General features: G+C 39.7%; 1 protein-coding gene and 1 long non-coding RNA gene across 4 annotated transcripts; one reads left to right on the top strand and one right to left on the bottom strand.

Annotated features, from left to right (window-relative positions):
• Nucleotides 1–18: 18 nt before the first annotated feature.
• Nucleotides 19–3,529, bottom strand: SDR42E1 (short chain dehydrogenase/reductase family 42E, member 1). 3 transcript variants are annotated; one of them, XM_075765584.1, is made up of 3 exons: nt 3,462–3,524; nt 2,938–3,039; nt 19–1,643 (listed from the first exon to the last, which is right to left on the bottom strand). In XM_075765584.1, the coding sequence occupies exons 2-3, from the start codon at nt 3,003–3,005 to the stop codon at nt 536–538; spliced, it is 1,176 nt and encodes a 391-aa protein (XP_075621699.1). In that variant the 5' UTR covers nt 3,006–3,039; nt 3,462–3,524; the 3' UTR covers nt 19–535. The 3 variants fall into 3 exon arrangements, with proteins under 3 accessions (XP_075621699.1, XP_075621701.1, XP_075621700.1); XM_075765586.1 differs by having other exon boundaries at nt 19–1,638; nt 3,462–3,482; XM_075765585.1 differs by lacking the exon at nt 2,938–3,039 and having other exon boundaries at nt 3,462–3,529.
• On the top strand, nt 3,505–5,775 carry LOC142603687 (uncharacterized). Its single transcript, XR_012837580.1, has 2 exons — nt 3,505–4,992; nt 5,052–5,775. It is a non-coding gene; the product is annotated as an uncharacterized LOC142603687 (long non-coding RNA).
• Nucleotides 5,776–22,202: the final 16,427 nt, after the last annotated feature.

The following is a 22,202-nucleotide window of genomic DNA, read 5'->3' as shown; positions in this document are numbered from 1 at the left end:
AAAGCATACCAGAATGTATTCATTTTTTTAAAAAAAGCATTTCTTTATTGTCTAACAGTTTGTCAGTTAATCTTGGTGAGACATACATACATTCAAGCTGGAGAGCAGAATTTGGTTTTGGAATGTGATCAAAGAATAAGCTCATTCTCCTCTGGGTCATGTAGCACAAACTTTATAGGAATAAAGGGGAGGGATTGAGTATAATCCCATTAGGGAGGAAGAAGGGTCAGTCTAAGGACACTTGTTCCAGTCACTGTAGTGTGCTGTTGTAGCTGAAAATAAAGTGCTGTTTGCATCTTGTTAGTGATCTGATCAATTTTACTCTGAAGAGGAGCTATGTACAAAAATTACACCTTTTTAGTCAGCATTTCTATTCCTTGGGGTAAAACTGTTGAAGATATTTACCTGAATGACACAAATACGTATTTTCTTGGGGTTTGTTTTTTTGTGGGTTTTTTTGTTACCTGTCTGTCAAAACCAAGAGTACTCAGAGAGCATAACCAAATTCTGTCCTCCATACTCAGCGTTTCATCTTTCAGACTGAAAATGTAACTGCAGATGGAAGCCATGAGACCATCACAGCAATTAGCAGCAAGAGCAATCCTCCGTCCCTCACAAGGTGCATAATGGTATACTTCCTCAGCTTTGGTCCACATCCCCGAGATCTAAACCACTCAACCACTTCATTCAGGCTATATTGCTGAGGCTCATACCCCAGCTCTCTTCTGGCCTTCTCCATACTAAAATAATGCGTAACACCGGTTTTGTAAACCTCTGTGCGAGTGAGGAGAGGCTGAAAATTGTAAAAACGACCTACAAGAAAATGAATTATTTCCGTAAGGAATGCAAAAAAATAGACAAGTGAGAGAGGAAGACGACAGGTTGGGAACTTGTAACCTAAACCTTCCACTAATGGTCGGAAAAATTCAAAGTTATTTACAGGCCTGCCATCTGAAATAAAATAGGCTTGGCCTGCAGCTATGTGCTTTTTGTTGGCTTTGAGGGCCTCAGCGGCAAGGATATGAGCTTGAACTAGATTGTCAACGTGTACAAATTCTACTAAACTAAGAGGATCTCCGTATACAAATTTAAACAGTCCCCTTTCAATGTAACTAACTATTCTTGGAAGATGTCTTTGTTCCCCAGGCCCATAGATGCCTGCTGGTCGCAGAGCACAGGTTCTTAATATACCTTTCCCATTTCCAAGCTCAGCACCATTTGCCTCCAGCACCTTCATTTCAGCTAAAGATTTTGTCCGGGAGTAGTGATCTGGATGAAGGTGAAGAGGTAGGTAAGGCAGAGATTCATCTCCATTTTCTATAATCTGGCCTCCAAATATCACGTTATATGTACTTGTATAAACCAGACTCGACACTCCTGCGCTCTTGCAGGCTTGGATGACGTTTTCTGTTCCTTTCACATTAACATCTTCTATAAGTTTTCGGTTCAGCTGCTCCCTGCCAGACATTCCATAGGAAGCGATATGGAATACACAGATTACATCTCTAAGAGCCTCTTCCACTTCAGACAGGCAACAGACATTGCCTTGCATGAACTTTATTTCCTCTGGCACGGTTTGAAGTGGCTTCATGACATCAAAGAGAATCACGTCAACTCCCTTTTGGTGCATGGCACAACCTAAACTAAAACATGACAGAAACCATCTGTTAGTTTACATAGCATAATGATGCATGAAACATTTCACCTGGAGGTAAGAGAAGACTATTAACTATTTTAATACTGATTTTTTTTCCCTTTTTTTTTCTGCTGGAAGTCTTTTAAATGTTTAGTCATCTACTATGGGGAAGATTCAACTATGATACTGATTTCTCATGCTCCATTAATACTTTGGAGGGGAGGGAAAAAAAAAGGGAAAAAAAGTGGAACTGCTATAAAGTTCAGAACAGAAATAACTGAAGTGCTTTCAGCAGCCTTTTGGAAGAACCCACCTATTTCTCTGCCTCTGTCCCCTAGAGATCAGCAATAGCAAACCTTTTAGATGTAAACCTGCAGCCAACTATTAAAAAAAAAATGTTACTGGTTTTGTCTTACTGCTTTTGTGCCATCCCAGTTCTGTCAGACCAATAGGCTGATCTTTGCCATTGTGTTTGAAATTTGTGGAGTGAGCAAGATGCTTCTAAGCTGGTACGAATACTTAGCTACATGTCTGCATTTTACTCCAAATGACAGGTATGAACAGAGGTGTTGACACAAAGTACAAATCTGCTATTCCTCTCCCCCTTTCCTACAACTGTTGTATTTCTGTAGTGCTCAAAGGGGGAAACAGTGGAGGAAAAAGCCAAGCAGAAGTCAGGTATCTTCTGAGAATTTTTTTTTCCCCCCACTTGAAATTTACTTTTTGGTCATGACTGTAATCTCCCTCACCTGAGGAAGCAGTTACAACTCTGAAAGTACTCTTGAAGATAGTCGAGGGCTCAAAATAGGATTATTATTAATTTTTTTTTTTTTACATGGCCTGCAGAGCCATCTATAGTAAGGGCAAATAGATTTCACTGAAACAGGTACCTTATTAACAGCTCCAATCCTAAAACATCACGGTCCATAAAAGTAAATATATTCTTGAGAGTAGAAAACAGCTGGCGTATTTAATCTATATAGCGTGTAACTATTTGCAGGCCATGGACTTCTGTCAAAATAAAGAACTTGCCTTTTCTTTGGAGCAGGGTGGAAGATTATGATCTAAATCCCTATTACAAAGGTGACCAGAGAGGTAAATGTCTGCAAGTCAGCTGATGTTTGACATCTGGAAACAGAATAACGTTTGTTCAAAACTGAGGTACAAGATGAGTGAATGGAGTGAACTGCATCAGGCACCTCAGGCCCACAGTTTTCCCTTTTACAGATGGATTTTGTTGCCTCAGCAGCTGCAGTCTTTTACATTTATTCTTGTATGTAATAACTATTTAACACACTAACCGGAAGCCAAAATAACCCCCTCCTCCAGTAACGAGGACTCTTTCCTTGGCAGTCTTTTCTGGTTCCATCCTCTTTCCTTTAGCACTATTTAAAGAAATTGACCTATAAAACACATTGTAAATATACACATTAAAATCAATCAGAGTTCTAATGTCACTACACATTCAGTTATTCACGATCTATTTCACGTTTTAATTAAAGCCCTTCATTTCACCATCTGTTAGGCGAGGCAGAAAGACATTCTGCCCTGGTATTCCTCAGATGGGAAGGTTACACTCGGAGAAAAGATGACTGTTGTGGAAAAAAAAGCAAATACACAGCTGCAGTTATGAAGTTAGTTAACTTCCCTCCCGAGGCCTTGTTTTGCGGCCATTCCCTGTACACCGACTGCAAGCGGGGCGGGATCCACCCCCCGTCCCCCTCCCCGTCCCTCTCCGAACTGAGCCGCAGGGAGCTCAGGCCGCGCTCAGCCCCCGCGGCGGGGTGGGGGCTTGGGGAAGGAAGCGGGGGGGTCCCGCCCGTACCTGCTCCGCCGACCGCCACCGCCTCGCAGCGCGGCGCTGCCGCCGTGACGGCGCCGCTAGGCTTCACGGGAAGTGGAGTTTCACGGTCAGCGGTGGGTGGCGGCCGAGGGACAAGATGGCGGCGGGGCGGGGAGGGCGGTCAGGGGAGAGGTAACTCAGAGAATGTGCTGGTGAAGGTCCGTTAGCTGGGGTTTGCCCCGTTGGGTCAGTTTGTGTGCTGGGAAGGTGCTGCTTTTCCCCTTCCACAGCAACACCAGACCAGAGCTTGGCTCTCAGTGAGGCACTTGAAAATGGGGAATCTCCCGTTGTCTTTGAAGTCTGAGCCCTTTCCAGCTGTGTCATGTCTCGATGTTTGTACTTTTCCTTTGGTGTGTGCCTGCAAGTATCAGCCCAGGGCTGTGAGGCTCTGCAGAGATGCAGAACGTTTGAGTGAGGGGCCTGGTGGCTAAAGAGCCCTTTTCATCTGTTGTTTCGGGTGGAGGGGAGAGCTTCTGGCCTTGCTGCTGAACACGCTGATGGGGAGGTACCACAGCCACCTTCAAATAACCCATTGTGTCCGGGGGAGTTGTGCTCTTGCAGCATCTCAGGGCTGTAAGCTTGGCTGTCCTGGTGCATCAGTGGGAAAATGACGCACGGTGCTGACAGACTGCGGCAGAATTGCTCCCAAGTTAAGCACCAGCAATCCCAGGCAAGCTGTCTGCAACAGAGAGCTGTAAGAGGAAAACAACAAAACATTACACTATTAAAGTCTGTTTTGTGATATTTTCACTTTTTCTTTTGTAGAAGTGCGAGTCATTTGGGGAATGTTAGAACTCAAAAAGTGGATTCAGTGTCAAAACTACTTAAAACACGCAAATTTCTGTTGTGCAAAACCTTGACAGAAGTAGACTTGGTATGCTGTGTTTTTATTTTGATTGATGGCTGGCAAGAATTAAAACTAATCAGATTCTAAAAAGAATTCTGTGAGCATTAAAGAATTTTCTTAGCAATTATTTCTTGCTGGTGAACCTCTGTGACTCTTAAATAGCAGTTTCAAGTGTCGAGCTTTGTGCTGTACAGCCCGACTGTACAGAGCTGCTGCATCTATGTAGACATGCGGAGTGTCCGGTTTGGAGGGCATCCTTCAGTCATAGCTGATTTCCCTCTCTGCTGGCTGCATGGGCAGAAAAGCAGGTTTGAGGCAACCTTGAAGCATCCTTTAAAATGCCATGCAGGTGTATGATCGATGTGTGTTCGTAGAGGTATGAGAATTCTAGCTCAGAAGCCGAAAAATCATGCATGTATTCCTAAATACTAAATATAAGAATTCTGTAGCGCTACATATGCCTTCTGGATTTATGCCTAACACCTCAAGCTGCTTGGTGAAGATTTTTAGAAAATTTTCCCAAGTGTTTAATCAAGAGTCCTGAATTATCCCTAAGATCTGCTGACACAAAGTGTTTTATCTTTTAGGAGTCTCACAGTGGATGATGACAGTTGATGTCTGTCTTCTGATCAAACAGGTTGTACTAACCAGGTTCAGCCAGAGCAGGTTACCCAAGACCGTGTCGGTATTGAATATCTCCAAGGAACCAGGTTCAGCCAGAGCAGGTTACCCAAGACCGTGTCGGTATTGAATATCTCCAAGGGTGGAAACTGTTACCTCAAGGATGGAAGCTCTGCATGTTTAGCCACTTTCCTCTAATACAGAGCTTTGTACTCCCTGAATGGTGTCTCTGACCTTGCGCTCTGTGATATGTGGGTAAATGCTTGTGTTTGAATAAGGATGATATTTTGTCCTCCAGGCTTTGTGATAGGTCCATGCAGGACAGTTTGCAGCATTGAGACTGCTCTCTCTTTCTACATTCTGCTTTTTCTTTCTTTCTGCCTGGTATGTTATCTACAGTGAATGGATTGTGTCAGATTATCTCATAATTAGCGTAAATATTATGAATTATCTCATAATTAAAGTAAATATTATGAATATAATAAAGCTGTAGTTAAGACACTGTAAAGCTTCTGCTCTTAAACCACTATCAGTTTTATTTCTCATTATAATAAATAGTCCTTTTTGGCTTCAAAGAATAGTAAGGAACATTCATTCCTTCAAAATGGTGACATCTGTGAAAGCTGTGGGTAAATATTGTCCTCATTTTACAGTGACAGATGTGACTTTAAGACTTGACATTCTCAGATCTTATCGTGTACAACCCTTTTGTTCCTGCTCTTTCATTTCCTGTGAGACCCTGCTTTTCCCAAGACTTTATGGACTTTCCGAATGTATCATAAATTCTGTATTGCCATCAAATAAACGGACTTCCAGTTTTACTTTATATATAATGGAATGTTTGCCCTGGGATTGTTTCTTTTTTTAAAAAGAAACAAAATAAAAAAACATGTCAACTCAGTCTCCCCTACCAATTTTCACTGTAAAGAACCAGGCATTTCAGAGCCTGTGCCATGCTGTAGCATGCCTTGCATATATCCCAACGTGCAGAGAATCAGACTATGTTACAGTCACTTGAAGAGATCGTATTGATATGTGGAATTGCAGGCTAGGACAAGATGTGTCAGGATAGAAGCATTTGCAGTGTAAATGGGGTGTTATCTGCCACAACCTGAGTTGAAATGAACCTGATACAGACTGCAAAGAAATTCCTAAATCAGCAACTGAACAGAGCTAAATAAGCAGCTGTGGTGAGAAATGCAAGTTAGGAAGAATGAGCAATGAAATCATTAATTATTCTTTCATAGTATGTTAGTTCATCTGGTTCCCTTTGCAATTTAAAATACTTAGCTGGTAAAATTATTTTTGTCGTAAAAATACAAAGCATGCCAACAGTGCTGTCTCAGGAAGCAGGGCAATATTTCATCTGGGGAAATAAACCTTATTCTACTGTTTTTGTATTATTTGATTGATTTCTTTTTGGTATTACTTAATTGTGCTTTGTTTTTCTTTGAGCAATAGGATGAGAGAGGAGAAGAGAACAAGACTTAAAACTAGGTCAGAACCAACCACATTAATGGTCTTACTAAAACATATAAAACCAATTGGTTAGACTAGTACTAAAAAAGGTGAAATTGGCATTTCCATTGTGAATGGAAGTAGAGAGAATTGTTCAAAATTAGAATCAAACATTCAATCTAAATTAGACTGCAATAGTTTTAAAGGAGGACAGGGCTATGGATAAAACCACTAGTCTGAGTTTTATTCTTGGCTCTGACAGAGGTTTTCTGAGTGACCTTCAGAAAATCGATGTCTGTTTTGTAACAAAGGTGCCATTGCACTTCTTCACTGCCCGAGGTTGCGGTGGTGCTTGTTTCATTTGTGTTTCTGAAGCTGAAATCAGAGGTGCTGTGCAAGAGGAAATCAGTTGTATGGGGTTTAAAGACTTTAAGCAAGTATGCAAGTTAGACCTCCAAAAATGTTAACGTTGACTTCTTCTTAGGACACTTGTTCGCTGTACAGTATTGCTTGTGGAAAGTGTCATAAATTTGATGGTGCGGAGACGACAAACCAAAGTATTTATAGTTTCTTTTTCCTGTGAGTTCCAGTAGTGGAAAAACTTGTCCTATCTCTTCCACATTGGGAAAAGAAAAGGATTTGAACATTAATGGTACTCACTGTTCAGTGAACACCATTTGCTAAGGCTGATTAAAATTGTTCATCCAAACAGTTGGTTTATATCATTTTCCTAATCTAATTCTTCTGTGTTCTGTCATTTTAGGAGAAATGACTTTATAAACATTTCTAGTCCCGACTAGAAGGCGGTGTGGGGAGTAGTGGATTCCTTATCAAAATAGGAATTCACAGAATGGAATGTAGTTTCTAGTCAACAGGGACTCAGATGTGACGTTGGCACAGCAGTGCAGGGCCCTGCTCATGGGTTTCTGTCCTGCCTCGTTCGGTCAAGGCAGCTCTGCTCAAAGCTGTGCACAGCCAGGAGCCTTTCACAGCCTTCTTTCACCAGGTGACGGCAGCAGCTCTGGCCTGTGATGGTGAGCGTGGAGGGGTGCAGTCAGCTCTTCAAAAGGTACAAACTGCCCAAACTTTGGCTATTTTCATCCCAAAAGATCAGGTTGGGTGGAAATACCCAGCAGTTGCCAGATGAACCAGCTTCTTAAAGTGTCTCGACGATTCCTTTTGCAGTTATGTATTCTTCAGTGTGACCTGAGAGAGGGTGCTGTTGTACCATAGTGCTGATTCAGCACAGATAGCTGACATCATTGATATCAGCATTATATTTGATGTTGAGGTACCAGATGTTACAGCTTAGTTACCAACTAGGTATTTCATGCAACTTATGTGCACTGTATCTTGTAAACAACAGGATTACACAAGTCAGCTTTCTTTCCAGGTAGCTATTCACAGATCAGAACAACCTAGGCTCCATAGTCATGCCTTGCCTGTCTTGAATTTTATGGGTGGGTTTCACTGTGGTCATCTTTAGTGCATTAGTTATGAAAAATCATTACTATAAAAGACACTGGAAATGCTTTGAATTATTTTTGCAAGGACTCTTAAAGAACAAGCTTGATTCTGAGGTGTCTATTCAGCAGTATGAAGTGATGCATGTGTTCTGTGAAGCCATCAGAAATTAACTTCTCTTCCATTCTGTAATGCTTAAAACATGTAGATTATCATATTTTCAAAAGTAACATGTAGTTACTGATCCTAAAAGGAGAGGAAGAAAGAAAGTTTGCATATTTTAGGATAAGTGAATAGCACAGGACTGAGAATAACCTGTGTTCTCCCTTTTTACTTAGATAACAAATAGGTGTTTATGGTCTGTGCGTCTCTTTGGGTGCTCTGCAGAATACATTGATAACCCAGTTTGCAGAACGAATGGATGTTAATCTTCATACCCTCCATGGAGCTAAGCAGAGTCTCAAGGGATTCTTACCAGCCACTCCTAAGCATTGCAGTCTAGGTGTCTGAAGTAAGTGGTTGCTCCAACAATATTGATCTTAAGCTCCCTTAAGCCTAGCGGGTTTTTTAAAGTTGTAATTTGACCTGATGTATTACCTGATGTTCTGACGTGCTAAGATCTGATTTCAAAATATGTTGCAAACGTATTAGTACTTAAAAGTATAAAAGGATGTCATCCAATATAATTGCGGCACCTTAGAGGCAAAACCTGAGATTTTAGCCCATCATGTCCCTTCATGAATAATTTCAGTAATGCAGAGGATGTACAGAGTACTGCAAGAGCCTCTTTGTACTGGAAAGGATTATATGCTTTAAAAGTTAGTACAGTAAGAAACATGAAATTACAAGCAAAATATGCTTGAAAATACTTTCACGGATGTTTTTGCTCTTAAAATGAGGGAGAGTAGGTTTTGGAATGCAATGCTGAATGTCTTTTATTCAGTTACTTAAAGCAAGTCTTCTTGTCAGTTTAAATAGAGTACTATTTCAGAAGGTGGTTATATACTTATGTTTCAGTAATTGTCTGATCTGGTTACAAGTGTAGTTGATGTGCATCCAGCTGCCCTTGTTTACCACACTGATAATGAGGAATGGCTTCCCTGTTGTAGTAATTTATAATTTAATTCAGCTATCCAAGAAGTTTACAGAAATCTTACCCTCTTAGCTAGCAAAACCAAGATGAGGTCGGTCTGCTATCAGTTGTTGGCACTAATAATTGAACATCCAGTTGATGGTTAGGGATGTACTACTTTGATCTTTTGGAAGGATCTAAAGTTTCTTTTGGCTTCACAGGCAGCTAATAATGTGCTATACCATAAGTAGAACAAACTTGAGGCAAAATACATTCTTTAATGTGTATTTTGCACCGTGTGAATTTTCTTTCTGTGAATAAGAAGTCTGGAGGTACTGGTGGTGACGATGAGAAGAGATGTGTCAGGAAGAACACCAAAGCCTGAATTTGTTGTAGAATTTCTGTGGGTTTCTCAGTGGAAGCTGTATTTGCTGAGGGGGGGGGGAGGAAATATATTTGCTGAGGAAATGCGTTCCATCTTCAGACTTCTGGTGCTTTCACACTCACGATACAGTGTTCAAGGTCTAGGCAGGGCCTCCCATTTTCAGGCACTTAGAACAGCAAGGAAACAGAACAGACACTGGCTTAAAAATGGTACTACCCATTTTAGTTATGTAATTTCCTTGAAAACACTACAAAAACGACATCATTTTGTAGAGGAAGGATTAGGTAAGAGTTTGAACATGTAAGTAGAGGAAAACAACCTCAAAAAAAGGACGCAATCTCTTTCTTGCTTTAGCTGTGTTTAAATTAGGTAACGTCTATAAGGCTTACTTAATGGCATCTTGATATTTATGATAGCACAATGTTCTTAGGTATCGGTGATGCTATTTATTCTGTTCCACAAAACTAATGATTGCAGAATTCATAAGCATTTTATCATGGCCTGATGTGCAACGTAATTCTGAGCTATCTCAAATCAAATGGTGCTGGCATAAACCTGAGTTTTCCTTTGAAGTTGATTTGTTCAGAACCAAAAATTTCAAAGGTTGAAGACACTTGGTCAAAACAAAATAAATCCCCTAACTCTACAATGGGGCAAGGTTACTAAAGTTACAAAGATGAGAGAGTTATAAGATGCATTTATCTTCTGTTCAAAAGCCTTACTTGGACATGTTTTGTCCTGGAATGGTAACACGAAGAACATGTTCAAAGTGGGAGTGATTCAGCTGGGAGTGTGACTGTGCTGTAACTTGAAGTAAGTTACGGCAAGGTATTCTTGCTCTTAATTTTCATTCCACTTAACAGAAGTTGTAGGCACAGGACCTGATTATAACTAATTTTGAATTTTTGCTGCTTTTGAGGGAGAAGCAAGATCTGAGTAAGTGGAGGATTGAAGTATATAATTTTTTGTTCATTCTTGCAGTGAAAGAATTCTGACTGGGTTTTGCATTTAAAGTGCTGCTTCTTTGTCTTTCAGAGAGGGTCCAGCTCATTGAAACAGAATTTGTGCCAGGTGAAAATGCTGGATTAATTCCACAGCATACATTAGCTTAATTCTTCATTCATCCTAGTGACATGGAAGAGTCAAACATCAAACACATTATGGACAAGCTGTATAAACTTGAAATGTTCTTCTAAATGACTTAGAACGACATGTTCTAGTAACTGGGTTTCTTGAATAATGAAAGTTTCTCAAGTCTAATATGCAATCTTGAAGTTAAAAAAAATTTGTACCTAAGGAGTTCTTTATACACTAGCTGAATCAAATGATATAGAGGAAAATTACTTGCTGAATCAAGTCAGATATTCAGCTTTAACAATTTATAATTATCACCAGAATGCCTGTTTTAGCAGTTGTCATTTTAACGCTTTCCAAGAGAAAGCATAATCTCATACAATTCTTTCCCCAAGTTTGTCACTGACATTGCCTGAGCTTTTTTGCCCTTTTAAAAAGTACTCTGGGAAAGCAGTTTGAGTGGCCAGTGAGGATCCTTGGGTGCCATGCTGTTAATAGTAAAGCCAAACAGACTTCACCATTTGTGTTTCTTGTCTAGTTTTGGTCCTGGCTCCTTTCTCTGCCGTCGTAAATAAAGATAATCTCTGCTAGGAACAGGCATCAACTAAAGCAGGCAGTTAATCACACTTAAGCAACATGCAATTATTAGCATATCAGGCAGACTCATCCCACCTCCCGTGATGTTTTATCTGTTTATGAAGAAAATGCCGTCCATAATTGTAATTGAAAAACCAAAATGACTCACAGTTTGTAAGTGTCAATGAGAATATGTTATGCAGCCAGACTCTCCTTGTGTCTTGTTTGCAAAGAGATCACGCTGCTTTTGCCTTTTCAGGAAGCTTTTTGTCGGTGATGGACTTCTCATTGTGCCCTGAAGTTTATTAACTTGAAGAGAATTTCAAAGTTGGAATGACCCTTATAAGAATATGCTACAAGCATTCCTTCCTTTTAGGTAGGAAACCTATTCCCCTGATTGCCTCTGGTAAGAAATGAAGCAGTCCAACCAGGAGCGAATAAGGAGGCAAGCCTCCGATTCCTGTAGATTATACTTTACGAAGAGGGTCTCAGTTAACATCTGCTGCCACTGAACCCAGCTTTTATAGGTAATCTGGGTGCAATATTACATCATTGATGTGTTCCATGATTTAGACTTCTTAAAATTAGAATTATTGGATTATTTGAGTTATGAAATTTCTATAACAAGTTGACCACTGGGTGCTTCTGGCCATAATAGCTGAAGTTAATATCATGGCCTGATATCTTGGGATGAAGGTCCTGTGGGTTATGAACTTTTAATTTACTTTCTCCTTTTATGGAATAAAATTAGGCATATTTATTACAAAAATTAAGGTTAAACTAAACATATGTGTGTAAATGCAGAATATACTTCACACATAGTGGCTATGGCTTGTTTAGTGCATCATGCTGGAGGGCTGCACACCAGCACTCTAAGAAAGGTTGTTGGAATAATTTTTTTTTTCCTCTGGTGCATGTGTTCTATATTTCAGTTATGCTTTCTGAAGTCTCTGGGCAATGGAGCTGTCCAATTTTGACTCTTTTAGTAGTTGAACTGTACTCTTGTAGGTGAGGTACCAAATGTAAACCTTTAATACCATTCAGCTAAGTTCTTAGTATAAGTACTGATTTTATAAAAGCTTTATGTGTTCTCTGGCATTTTAGAGACTTAAGAGATTACAAAGACTTCTTTATAACAAAACAACACACAAGTATGTAGTGACATTCAAAAAAAATGGATGAAAATAGTCATTGCCACTTCTCACCTTTTCATTAAAAGTCTTCATATTTGTCTCTTAATATTCTGGCTTGCATTACTGTAAACTTGAACTTCCATTTTAATAGATAATTTGTTGAATGTACCCCCATTTGTGCAGGTGTGTTACCGTACAATGCTGGGCTGTAGTTTAGCCTCATGAGATTGCAGTAGTTGTTTAACATGCTGACAGTTTCACAGAGTCTAAAGTTCCAGTTTTAAAGATTCCAGTATTACTAATTTCTGCCATGTATCTGATGATCTTAAGGGTCTTTTCCAACCTAAATGATTCTATGATTCTTAGCCCTTAGAGATACCCATCTGCTAGAGCTGAGGCCCAGCTTTGTACCTTTTCCATTCTGTGACATACCTCCTCTCTGACCTCTGCTGGTTAAATACAAAGAGCTTCTCAAAAGGGACACAGTGGGTGGCAAGAGTGCCACTCAGCTTCTTCTAACTGGACTTAGATTCAAGGAAGATGTATGAAAGATGAATAGAAAAGATAAGAGAGGAGTGCAAACAATTCCTGCCAGAGTTGTGAAACTGAGGCGGTGCTCAGGACTGAACCTGCAGCAGTTCTGCAAAACAGCATCCTGCATAGAACCTCACCTGGCTTCGCATCTCACTGGTACTTTTTTCCACATATTCTAGCTGAACGTGGCTCTGCCGCAATGTAGATACAGTTTGTGCCTGAGTGAAGATCTGGGATTTGAGACTTGTTGTGCTGGCAAGTTGGTTCAAGTCTGACCACACTGTGCCTTCAAAACCAAAGAGTGAGTAGGAAGAACCTCACATTTAGAATTTTTAGACACCTGCCATTTTTTAAATTTAGTTTATTTATTTTGAGTAATTATGCTTGGGTTTCGCAATATGGAAATAATTTGTGATAACAAACGTGAACCAAGTGAGGATGATAACATCAGAAAGAGTAAATAGAAGAGGAATATCTTGTGTGTAGAAAACCCTTTTGTGAATCACACCAGGGAGGCCAGGCTTTTGGCATAATTCTCTTGGATTAGTAGTATCTTTTTTCCTTGGCCTTCTTTCTAAAAGCATTTTTTTTTCCACTTGTCTCTGTCCGTTTACATATGTGTATCTTTATCTTCTACACTTATCTCTGATTCAACAGAGAGATACTAACATGCTCTTCTAATGAGCTCGCAATTCCAGTCTCCACTGCCCACTTCGTATTTTTCACCTAGGCATCTTCCTACTTTTTCTCATGTTTCTTTCATTCTCCAGAGCAATTCTATATAAGCATCTACAGCGTGTTTCGCTGCTGACCTTTAAACTCTGCCATGATGACTATAAAACATTATTTGATGATCTGTAGGTTACTTGTATTCAAAGAGTGCTTCCTGTCAAGTTGATCGCCACTGACAGCATATTCAAGCAGCAGGGTCCAGGATTGAGTGCCATGATATGGGAGGTTTCATCTATGATTTTTTTGACTAATTAGAAGATGACCTCTCTTTTCTTCAGTTCATTCATGTGTACTGTGGGAACAGTAATTCTATCTTGCCTCTTGGAGCATTTATGATAGCTAAGTGCTTAAATATTCCTTGGGGAAAGGAGTACCATTTAAAGAGAGATCGTGCCAGCATAGTTTCTCTTCAAATTACCTCTTTTGTCTCTATTTTATGCTGTAGAGTCCAATATCTACAGGTACTAAGGCTACTTAATTCTTACCCACTTTTCCAAGTATAGTTGGGTACCTCATTTCCATTTGCCATTTTTAATGTCTATGGGGACAGAAGACTCATAGATGAACCAGTTATCAGCAATTAAACATATGCAGGCAAAATTATACTCCTAAAATACACAAACAGTTCCATGTTTTAGACTCCTATATTTTTTTCAATTTAATTTGAATTTGGCATGTGAAGTTTGGACGGTATCTGCAGATTTCTACCAGTACTTCCTGTGGTCCAGTTTTCATGATGACTTTGAAAGCCTGTCTCTTGAGTCATTGAATGGCTTTCTCTAGGACAGTCTCTCCTTATTTTGCACAACTAATTTTCAAACTGCAATGTTTAATTCAAAGTAATAATAATCAGCTCTTCTTTGTAAACAGTTACAAAGGTAAGAACTTTTAAGCTTTTACATGACATTGAAATTCTAATTTTAACAGCACAAAGATATATTTGACATGAGCTTTTACTTTATTTAAAAATAAAATAAAAACCCAGTTTAAAGGAAGCAAAAATTGCTCCTAGGCTGGTACTTTTAAATCCTAGTTTCAGTCCATAAATTTGATTGTAGAATTAAATTGAAAAACCAGAATATTTAACCAGTAACATAAAATCCTTAAGAATTGGAGATGCTCTCTGCTTTAAAATGTTAGAACTCAGAAAAAGGGAAATTGAAAACACATATGAGCTCATTATTAATAGTAATCAAGATCCAAAAGCCGTCTTGGATACTTGTGCATATTCTTTTAAAGTTAATAGAAACCATATCGTATATCTGAGAACTTTCCTAAAAACACGTGTCTGGAATAGGTGTTAGGCATTAACTAATTATATTCCAGCTTGTTAGAATAGAACTCCTGTAACTTGGAATATCTTTAGGTAGATTCAGAACACTGCCATTGAGTTTACAAAAATTTTTACTGTTCAGTTACTAGTAAAAATGTGGTTCAGCAGTGAGTAAAAGGAGCTGCCTTCTGGTGGCCGTTTGCACCCCCTGTTTTGGTTCAGTTCGCAGAGACATTTATTCACTGCAGGGGTGATATCCTGACTTGCATCCCTAACAGAGAGAGAAAAAATATACTTTATCATAGAGCATGGGTTCTCCTTAATGCTGCTGTCGTTGTGATGGGTTAAGAGCATGGGCTATAGCTGTAAATTTTAATAATAGTGTCTCAAATGTGCCCATATATATTTATATTTAAGTGTATATATTTATATTTAAATATATATAATATAAAAATCCCAGGGACAAGACACAGAACCTGTATGCCATCTGACATTTTTGACAAGCTCTCCAGAATTAATCTGTCTAGGAGCTACTATGCTCAGCTTAATTATGGAAAGGCTGCATCTGTGTTCAAAGCTGTTGAGAGAGAAAGAAGAAAGTAAAAATGTCCACTAGGTTTGATTAAGTGCTTTCAGCCTGATGAATAAAGACAGATGGTTACTAGTTATTTTTCCTTAATGGATTTTGGAGCTCCATTTGGTGGATGAATTAAAGTTATAGGTCCCAAATCAGCCTTTGAAGCTAAGCCTGCATAGCCCTTAGTGATTCTAGCAAAGGTTGCATGCATCCAAGAGAGAGGTTTGCCCTAAGGCTGTCATATATGTTGTTAAAAAGCAGTTTTGAAATGAAAACTAGAAGTCAAGTGATAGTTTACAGTATTAATAAAACAAGTTACAAACTATGCGCAGCTCAGGAAGGAATCCCCTGCAAGGGATGATTAGTGTAAAGTCCCTGTGCAGGCTTATCCCTGTAGAATCTATGTCTGTTCAGGTACGACCTCCACCTGGGACTTGACAATATTTTAACTTTAAAACTTGGAGAAGTTCATTAAAGTTGCACTTGATAGTTGTGTCACCTGGAAAGTGAAATAGTTTTATGGTGTAGGTTCATTTGCATGAATCTATTAGCATGTCTCAAATAAAGGTGGAGGAGTTCTTTAAGACAGGGTCTAATTCTGCAGATGTGCACATGTTTAAATACATGGGTATGAATATTTCTGTTCTTGTGTATGAATATCTGTGTTTATTTTTAAGAATGTGTGTAAGTGTCTGTGGGTTTGAGCTCTCAGGGAACACTTAGATCTAATGGGTATTGGGACTGTCATTCAGCAACTTATTAAATCATCTGTCTAGTTTTATGTGTGGATAGTCATAGTGACTTTAATGGGATTAGATATGCTTACATCTAAACAATTTTTCAGTTGGGGTTAAGGTCACTGCGTGATATAAAATGTCTAAGATGGACAGTATAATAAAAGGAAACAAAACAACAAAAAAATGACATTGAGTATACAGATTTTTCCCTAGTTAGTGGATTGCCTAAAGAAAAAATACCGTTTAACTAAAATGCTACCTGCCATAGAACCATCAAAACCCCCCACAGATCCTGAAAGGGACCTTGAGAGGTCATCTAGTTTGTCCCCCTGCTCCACGGGAGGATCATCTGTCACTAAGTGATTCCTGACAGAGAGCTGGTCTCGCTGACAACATTTGAACGCAATTGCGGCAGTTTACAAGCAGCACAAACATTGCTGAAAAGCGAAGGGAATGCCCTTCAGATCAGCAACATTAAAGGAGAAATTGGTGACATTTGGTATGTAGCAAACACACATTCAATCAAAATAATAATGTAAGTCATTGATTACACACAGAGTGAGGTCACGATTCCTCAACAGGAAAAATACATGGCTTCACCATTCAGAAGCCAGGGACTTGTCCTTCAAGTGACAGAAAACAGAATGTGTTTAGGGCAGGTGACACTTTGTCATAGTTGATCACAATGCTTTTTGAATCATCGCTCATTTCTCATCTCATTTTGCTTCAGCTTCTTCATTTCAAAGACTAGCTGATGTAACTGTGAGGAAAATCTAAAAATAAGTGAATTCTTTTTATGAGAGGCAGAGATGTTTTTAAGTTTGCAGATGGGAGGGAAGGCATGTCACAGATGTGCGTAGTTAATAACCCAAGTGACTGACGAGAAGGTGCTACCACCCATTTTCTTTCATCCCTTTTGCAGAATCCATGCTCAAAGCTCAGAGATATGTTCTGAGGCTCCAAGTTGTATGTGATTTATTTTTAATGTTGTCACTATCTACCATGAATGACAAGTCATGTTGCTGATGTAGTAAATGCCCCCACTTTGAAGGGACTCTTTTCTGGGGGCAAAAGAGAGAAGTGCAGATAGACTTGGAGTTGAGGATTTTTTTTGTCAAAATCTTGCATTGGTCAATGTCAGATTGCACTTAAAGGTCTGATTAAAAGTATGCGTTTACACTACCTGCAAATTAGCACTACTTGGTTAAATATTTATAAGGGTGCTATAGGGCCCGTATTTAAATGGGAACTAATAATCTACCATGTGTACCTGGAGTCCCTGGTGAGCTGGGATTGCTGAAGTTGGCATCTCCATCACTACTGTTACCTGTCTTAGTTACTCAGTTGTCTATCAATGCTTTAATCAGACTTTTTATTACCATGTATGCCTAATTTTCTGTTTGCTTCCATATTCAGGTTGCTAGTTATGAATTTAACTATAACAAAAACTATGTGCCTTTTGCATAGATAGTACCTAAATATTTGAAAATGTTTTGTGGTCTACTCTTAACATGGGTGGAAAAGATCAGATGTAAACCAGATGTTCCTCCAACCTGCCATTGTTTGGAGACGTGCAGGAGGAAAAGTTACAGAAGGAAGATGCAGAAGTATATTTTTTTCTGATGTAGATATGGTCTATACAGCTTGTGGTTAGGAGAAGCCATCTAGAAGTAAGGCACGCAAAATGGCAGTTGCATTTCAGGAAGCACCTGCAAAGAAACAGGCAGACTGTGGGCTAGAAAACGTGGAAATCCTTTGTGTTCTGGGTCCATAGATGCTACCATTAACTTCAGAGAGGCGAAGCTGTTGGAAAGGGAAGGGAAGAGAGAGATATAATAAAAATCTAGTTGGAAAAACAAACCAATCTTCCAGTCCAGGGTATAGCTTACATCTTTATTTCTTATGTATTGAGGCACTGCTATGCTGTGCTCGGTCCTAGGCAGGGCTGGAATTTTACTCTGAATGTACCAAGGAAAATTTTAGGGAAGAGTCTGTTGCTGTCAGAGAAGTGGACTAAGATAAACTGGTATCTTTTCTTCTCTAACACTGATGTTTCTGTGAAAGCCATTTCGTGTTATTGGATGACAGAAGAAAGGCAGGCAAGGATAATTTCTCATGAGGATAACCTAGAGATGATTCCTGGCTAACTTTCTAAAGAGTAGCTACGTGCCTTCAGGTTTTCTGATTCTATCCTCTTTTTGGAAAATAATGACAATTGGGTTGATAAAAAATGACTTATTTTGGAAAGAGTGCAGTTCACTTTTAGCTGTTCCCGAAAGCCTAGAGATCCATAGATGTCTGAAGAGTTAGAGAAGAAAACCTCCCTTGCAAATAGGAGTGCTCATAATCTTAATGATTTCTCTGATTTAAGATGTTTTGTCTATTGCAGAAAATTTACAAAGGGTGATTAGAGTTCACGTAAATACCAAAGCAAAACTTACAGCCCATGGCTTCATTTCATATGGCATGTTATTACAAGACCTGCTGCTTCAAAGCAAAGATAGAGCTTCTGCAGGCATTGGATTCACATGGGAAATGCAGGCTGCAGTTATTTCTATTGGAGATTGTATAATGCTAAGGTGTGTGTTGCATGGGTACCTGCCAAAAGGGTTTACACGTCCATTTTGGCCATCAGTACAGAAGTTCCTCACTCTGAGGTTCTTACACTTGAGAAAGTAACAGGAGATTTAGCTGAGGAAGTAATTATTATTGTTATTATTATTAGCTTTTGTTTGAATTGATTATTGGGAAATGGCGAGCTACAGCTGTTTCTTCACTGCCAAGTGATGTTCAGGAATTACTGTCTATCTTTGAATTTATAATCTGTACAATTACTATCTTTCTAAAAACAAAATCTCCAGTAACTTAGAGGTAAAATAGATTTCTTACATTTCTTTAATGGATACATTATTTATTAAAGAAATAGTTTGAAGACAAAGCAGAGCTTACACAGCCTTATTTTCAGTTGCACATAATCTTTTTTTGCCCTTATTCAGTACATGCCTGTGAGTTCAGTGATCTTAATTCACAACGGTGCTTGGCTACATTCCTAGCTTTAGGTAGACTAATAGTATTGTTGTCTTTACTGGGACAATTCATGTTGAGTGCATAAACAGATAACTGGCTGAAGGCAGAGGATTATCTCAACCTTTGTATAGGAGCTCAGTAGTGTTTGTAAGAGCGAAGTCTGTTTGCCCAAATGAGTTTTGTGTATGCAAGTTCAATAGCTTCTGCATCCCAGATTTATAGCCTGACAAGTGCTCGTGTAGCCATTAAGTCCACCAAAATCCAAATGTATGAAGGTGTTTATGTACTCTTGGAAGCTGTAGTCAAAATCAATAATTTCATATTTTTTCTGCTCATATATGTATTTATTCATGACAATAATTTTTCTGTCTTGGTTAAGGACTCATTTGGTGAAAGAGATTCCAACCTATTTTTCTGCTGAAATTATTTTCTACGAAAAGCCTTGTAACCAAGAACCTCCTTACAGAACTTGAAATGCAGATCCCCTACCCAAGCCACAAAAGCACACGAAGCTTACAGAGCAGGGGCTCTCAGAAGCAACAGTCATTGTGTTGCACAGCTGGAAAAGCCTGAATCAGCAAACAAAATAAAGCAAAATGGAAAACTGAAGAGTTCTGTGAGAAATTCTAGCCTGAACTGAAAGACAAATCTGAGACTGGCAGAGGCAGAGGATGCCGAGATAGAGACTGGACATGTAGAAAAAATGTCTCATGTTTCTAGACAATGTAATTCAAGTTGCAGCTGGGACAGAAGAATATCAACAGACAGCAACTATTGGATATGGCATGTGGTACTTCTGGATGAAGGGAAAGTGCCGAAAAGAAAAATGTTGACTAGTAAATTACTGGAAAGTGCAAAGAAAGCACATGAGAAATGTGGCCAAAGAAAAGTGATGCAGGGAAAGGTAACAGAGACATGCTGAAGGCCTCGTGGTTGAACTGGAAGCTTCTACTACGCTGGAAAGTCACAGAGGCTTTAAAAAAATAAACAGCAGGAAAACTTCTGAGCCAGAAATGGAGCCATGAAAAGCAAAGACAGAAGAGTGCTCATTACCAAGGTAGAACAGAAAAAGAGCTTAGCTTGGTGGTGCATTTGAAAGAAGTTGTGAACAACCTCGGCTTCACCACATTTCAAAGGAACAGGGGAACCTGAACGTTTTGCCCTTTTTTGTGTTAAGAGCAGAAATAGAAAGCACAGGCTGCAGCCGTCATTCTGTAAAATATAGAGCCAGCAAAGGATGACAGGAGAAAAGCTTAGAGTAACAGGAAGGAATGATTGTGCCTAAAGAACAAGAACGTGGAGTCAATGGGTGGATGCCTGTGATAAAGATCTCACACACTGGAGAGGTGTTCTTGCTTTGTCCTGGGCAAAGTATTCTGCAGTGATAACTAGACAGGGTGAAAGATGCTGTGACTGTAGAATTGGGAGAAAAACAAGCTGGATTTGGACTCAACAGATTCTGTAGAGACTGGCCATTCATGTTGCAGATTACCAGGGAAGGATCGTTCTCCATGAAAGGCATGTTCTTTTGCCATTGCTTTCACTGACCTTCCAAAGTTATCACTTAGCATGAAGAGATGTACATGGTGGGGTGCACTGGAGATCTGCAAAGTCCCAGTTAGAAACATCAGGAAGATGCACAGAGATTAAAATGCTCAGTGAGGGTAAGTAATCACACGACAGAACAGTTCAGCCGGGAGGCTGCTCTGAATCGTTTTTCTGCTGCTGTTTGGCATTGGCATGGACTGACTATGGAAGCAGTGTTCAGGCTTCAGTACAGAGAATGTAGGTTGCCAGGACATAAAGGGACAGGGCACTGAGTTATTGTGTGATGGCTCTGAAAAGCTGGGAAGAAAGACAAATGTCCTGGCAAAGGCAGGTCAAGCCTAGCTCAAAATCAATTAGCTCAAATCCATCTTCCCTGTAACACAGATGTCATGTTCATGCAACATCCTGATAATTTGGAGGAGCCACATCTTTTCCAGCAAAACTATCAAGACGGAGATGAAATAAGGGTGTATATTCATAGCATGAGTAGGCATGGCATAGAGAAATAGGAAATAATGGAAACTCAATTGTAATCTTGTCTTAATGTACAGCTGTGAAAACTGGAGACGTACCAAAGTAGCAGAGAGGAAAGTAGATGCTTTCTTAAGATGGATAGTGGGCATGAGACAATAAAATTTTTCTTGTTGCAAATTGTGCGGAAAAATCCTCAAGCAGCAATCTGTCTCTGCTGGTTTTGGAAAAAGTGGAGAGGGTTCATGAGGTGGTTATTCCAAGTTAACGTTTTTCAGCCAGTTTTAGATCATACCGTCCTTTCTGATAGCAACCTGTCTCATGGTGTGTGTGATCTAAGCACTTCTGTATAATTTTGTTCACACACTGGGGTGAACACATGGTCAGCTTCTCATTAAAAGAAGCCTTCAGTGGTTATATTTAATATTAAAAATATAAATTCAACATTAATTCAGAGATCAATCCCCACCAGCCCTTCCCACAGTTGTTCTGGAGTGTTGTGGGTGCAGACGGGTATTGTGTCAGCACACAGCAGCAGGTGTGTGCACAATGCATGCCTATGGCATCCCCAGCAGTCCATATATCCCCCCCACCCTCCGATTCAGTGTGTAAGAGAGAGGGTATGCATGTGCACATACACATTTGAGTGGGGGACGTAGCAGCGGAGCATGGAGGAGAGGGGAAGACCCAAATGGAGATTGCTCTGCAGGGACTAGGCATGGTGGCCACCATGGGTGGGCCACTCTGTCCCTTCCCCACAGGCTGAGGGGAGCCAGGGTGGACATCAGGCTGGAGGTGGTCACTTCTGCCCCTCATCCCACTGTGCAAAAACTCCAGCTCACTATATCCTCAAGTGCAAGAGAGGATACTTTAAATGCCAGTACATTTATGATCATCTAAATCATGTAATAAAGACCAATTAGGGAGGGAAAGTAAAATTCTCCAAGGAGACCTTTAAGAAGATGCCTTAATGGATGGCAAGGTATAATTGATCTTGAGATCAGGGTGCTACTAAAAGCAGAAGCAGCAAACGGCAAAGAGAAGTGAAAATAGTTTACACTTTGTGCACTAGTGGGAGAATGAATGAATGAATGAGTGTTCACAATAGTAACGAATGACGAGCAGACCTCGAGGGTAGTGTTCTTTTAAGAAAGTGACCTCATCTCTAATGTAAACTACCTATAGAGGTATGTA

Source organism: Balearica regulorum, chromosome 13, assembly GCF_011004875.1.
Source record: "Balearica regulorum gibbericeps isolate bBalReg1 chromosome 13, bBalReg1.pri, whole genome shotgun sequence".
Classification (NCBI taxonomy): domain Eukaryota; kingdom Metazoa; phylum Chordata; class Aves; order Gruiformes; family Gruidae; genus Balearica; species Balearica regulorum.
The sequence above is the reverse complement of the archived record's forward strand: the minus strand, read 5'-3'. Positions and strand labels throughout refer to the sequence as shown.

Coding starts and splice junctions, on each gene's coding strand:
- SDR42E1 (XM_075765584.1), bottom strand. CDS start 3,005: ATGGAACCAGAAAAGACTGCCAAGGAAAGAGTCCTCGTTACTGGAGGA. Junction 1,644..2,937: donor GGGGGTTATTTTGGCTTCCG/GTTAGTGTGTTA, acceptor GTCATGTTTTAG/TTTAGGTTGTGCCATGCACC.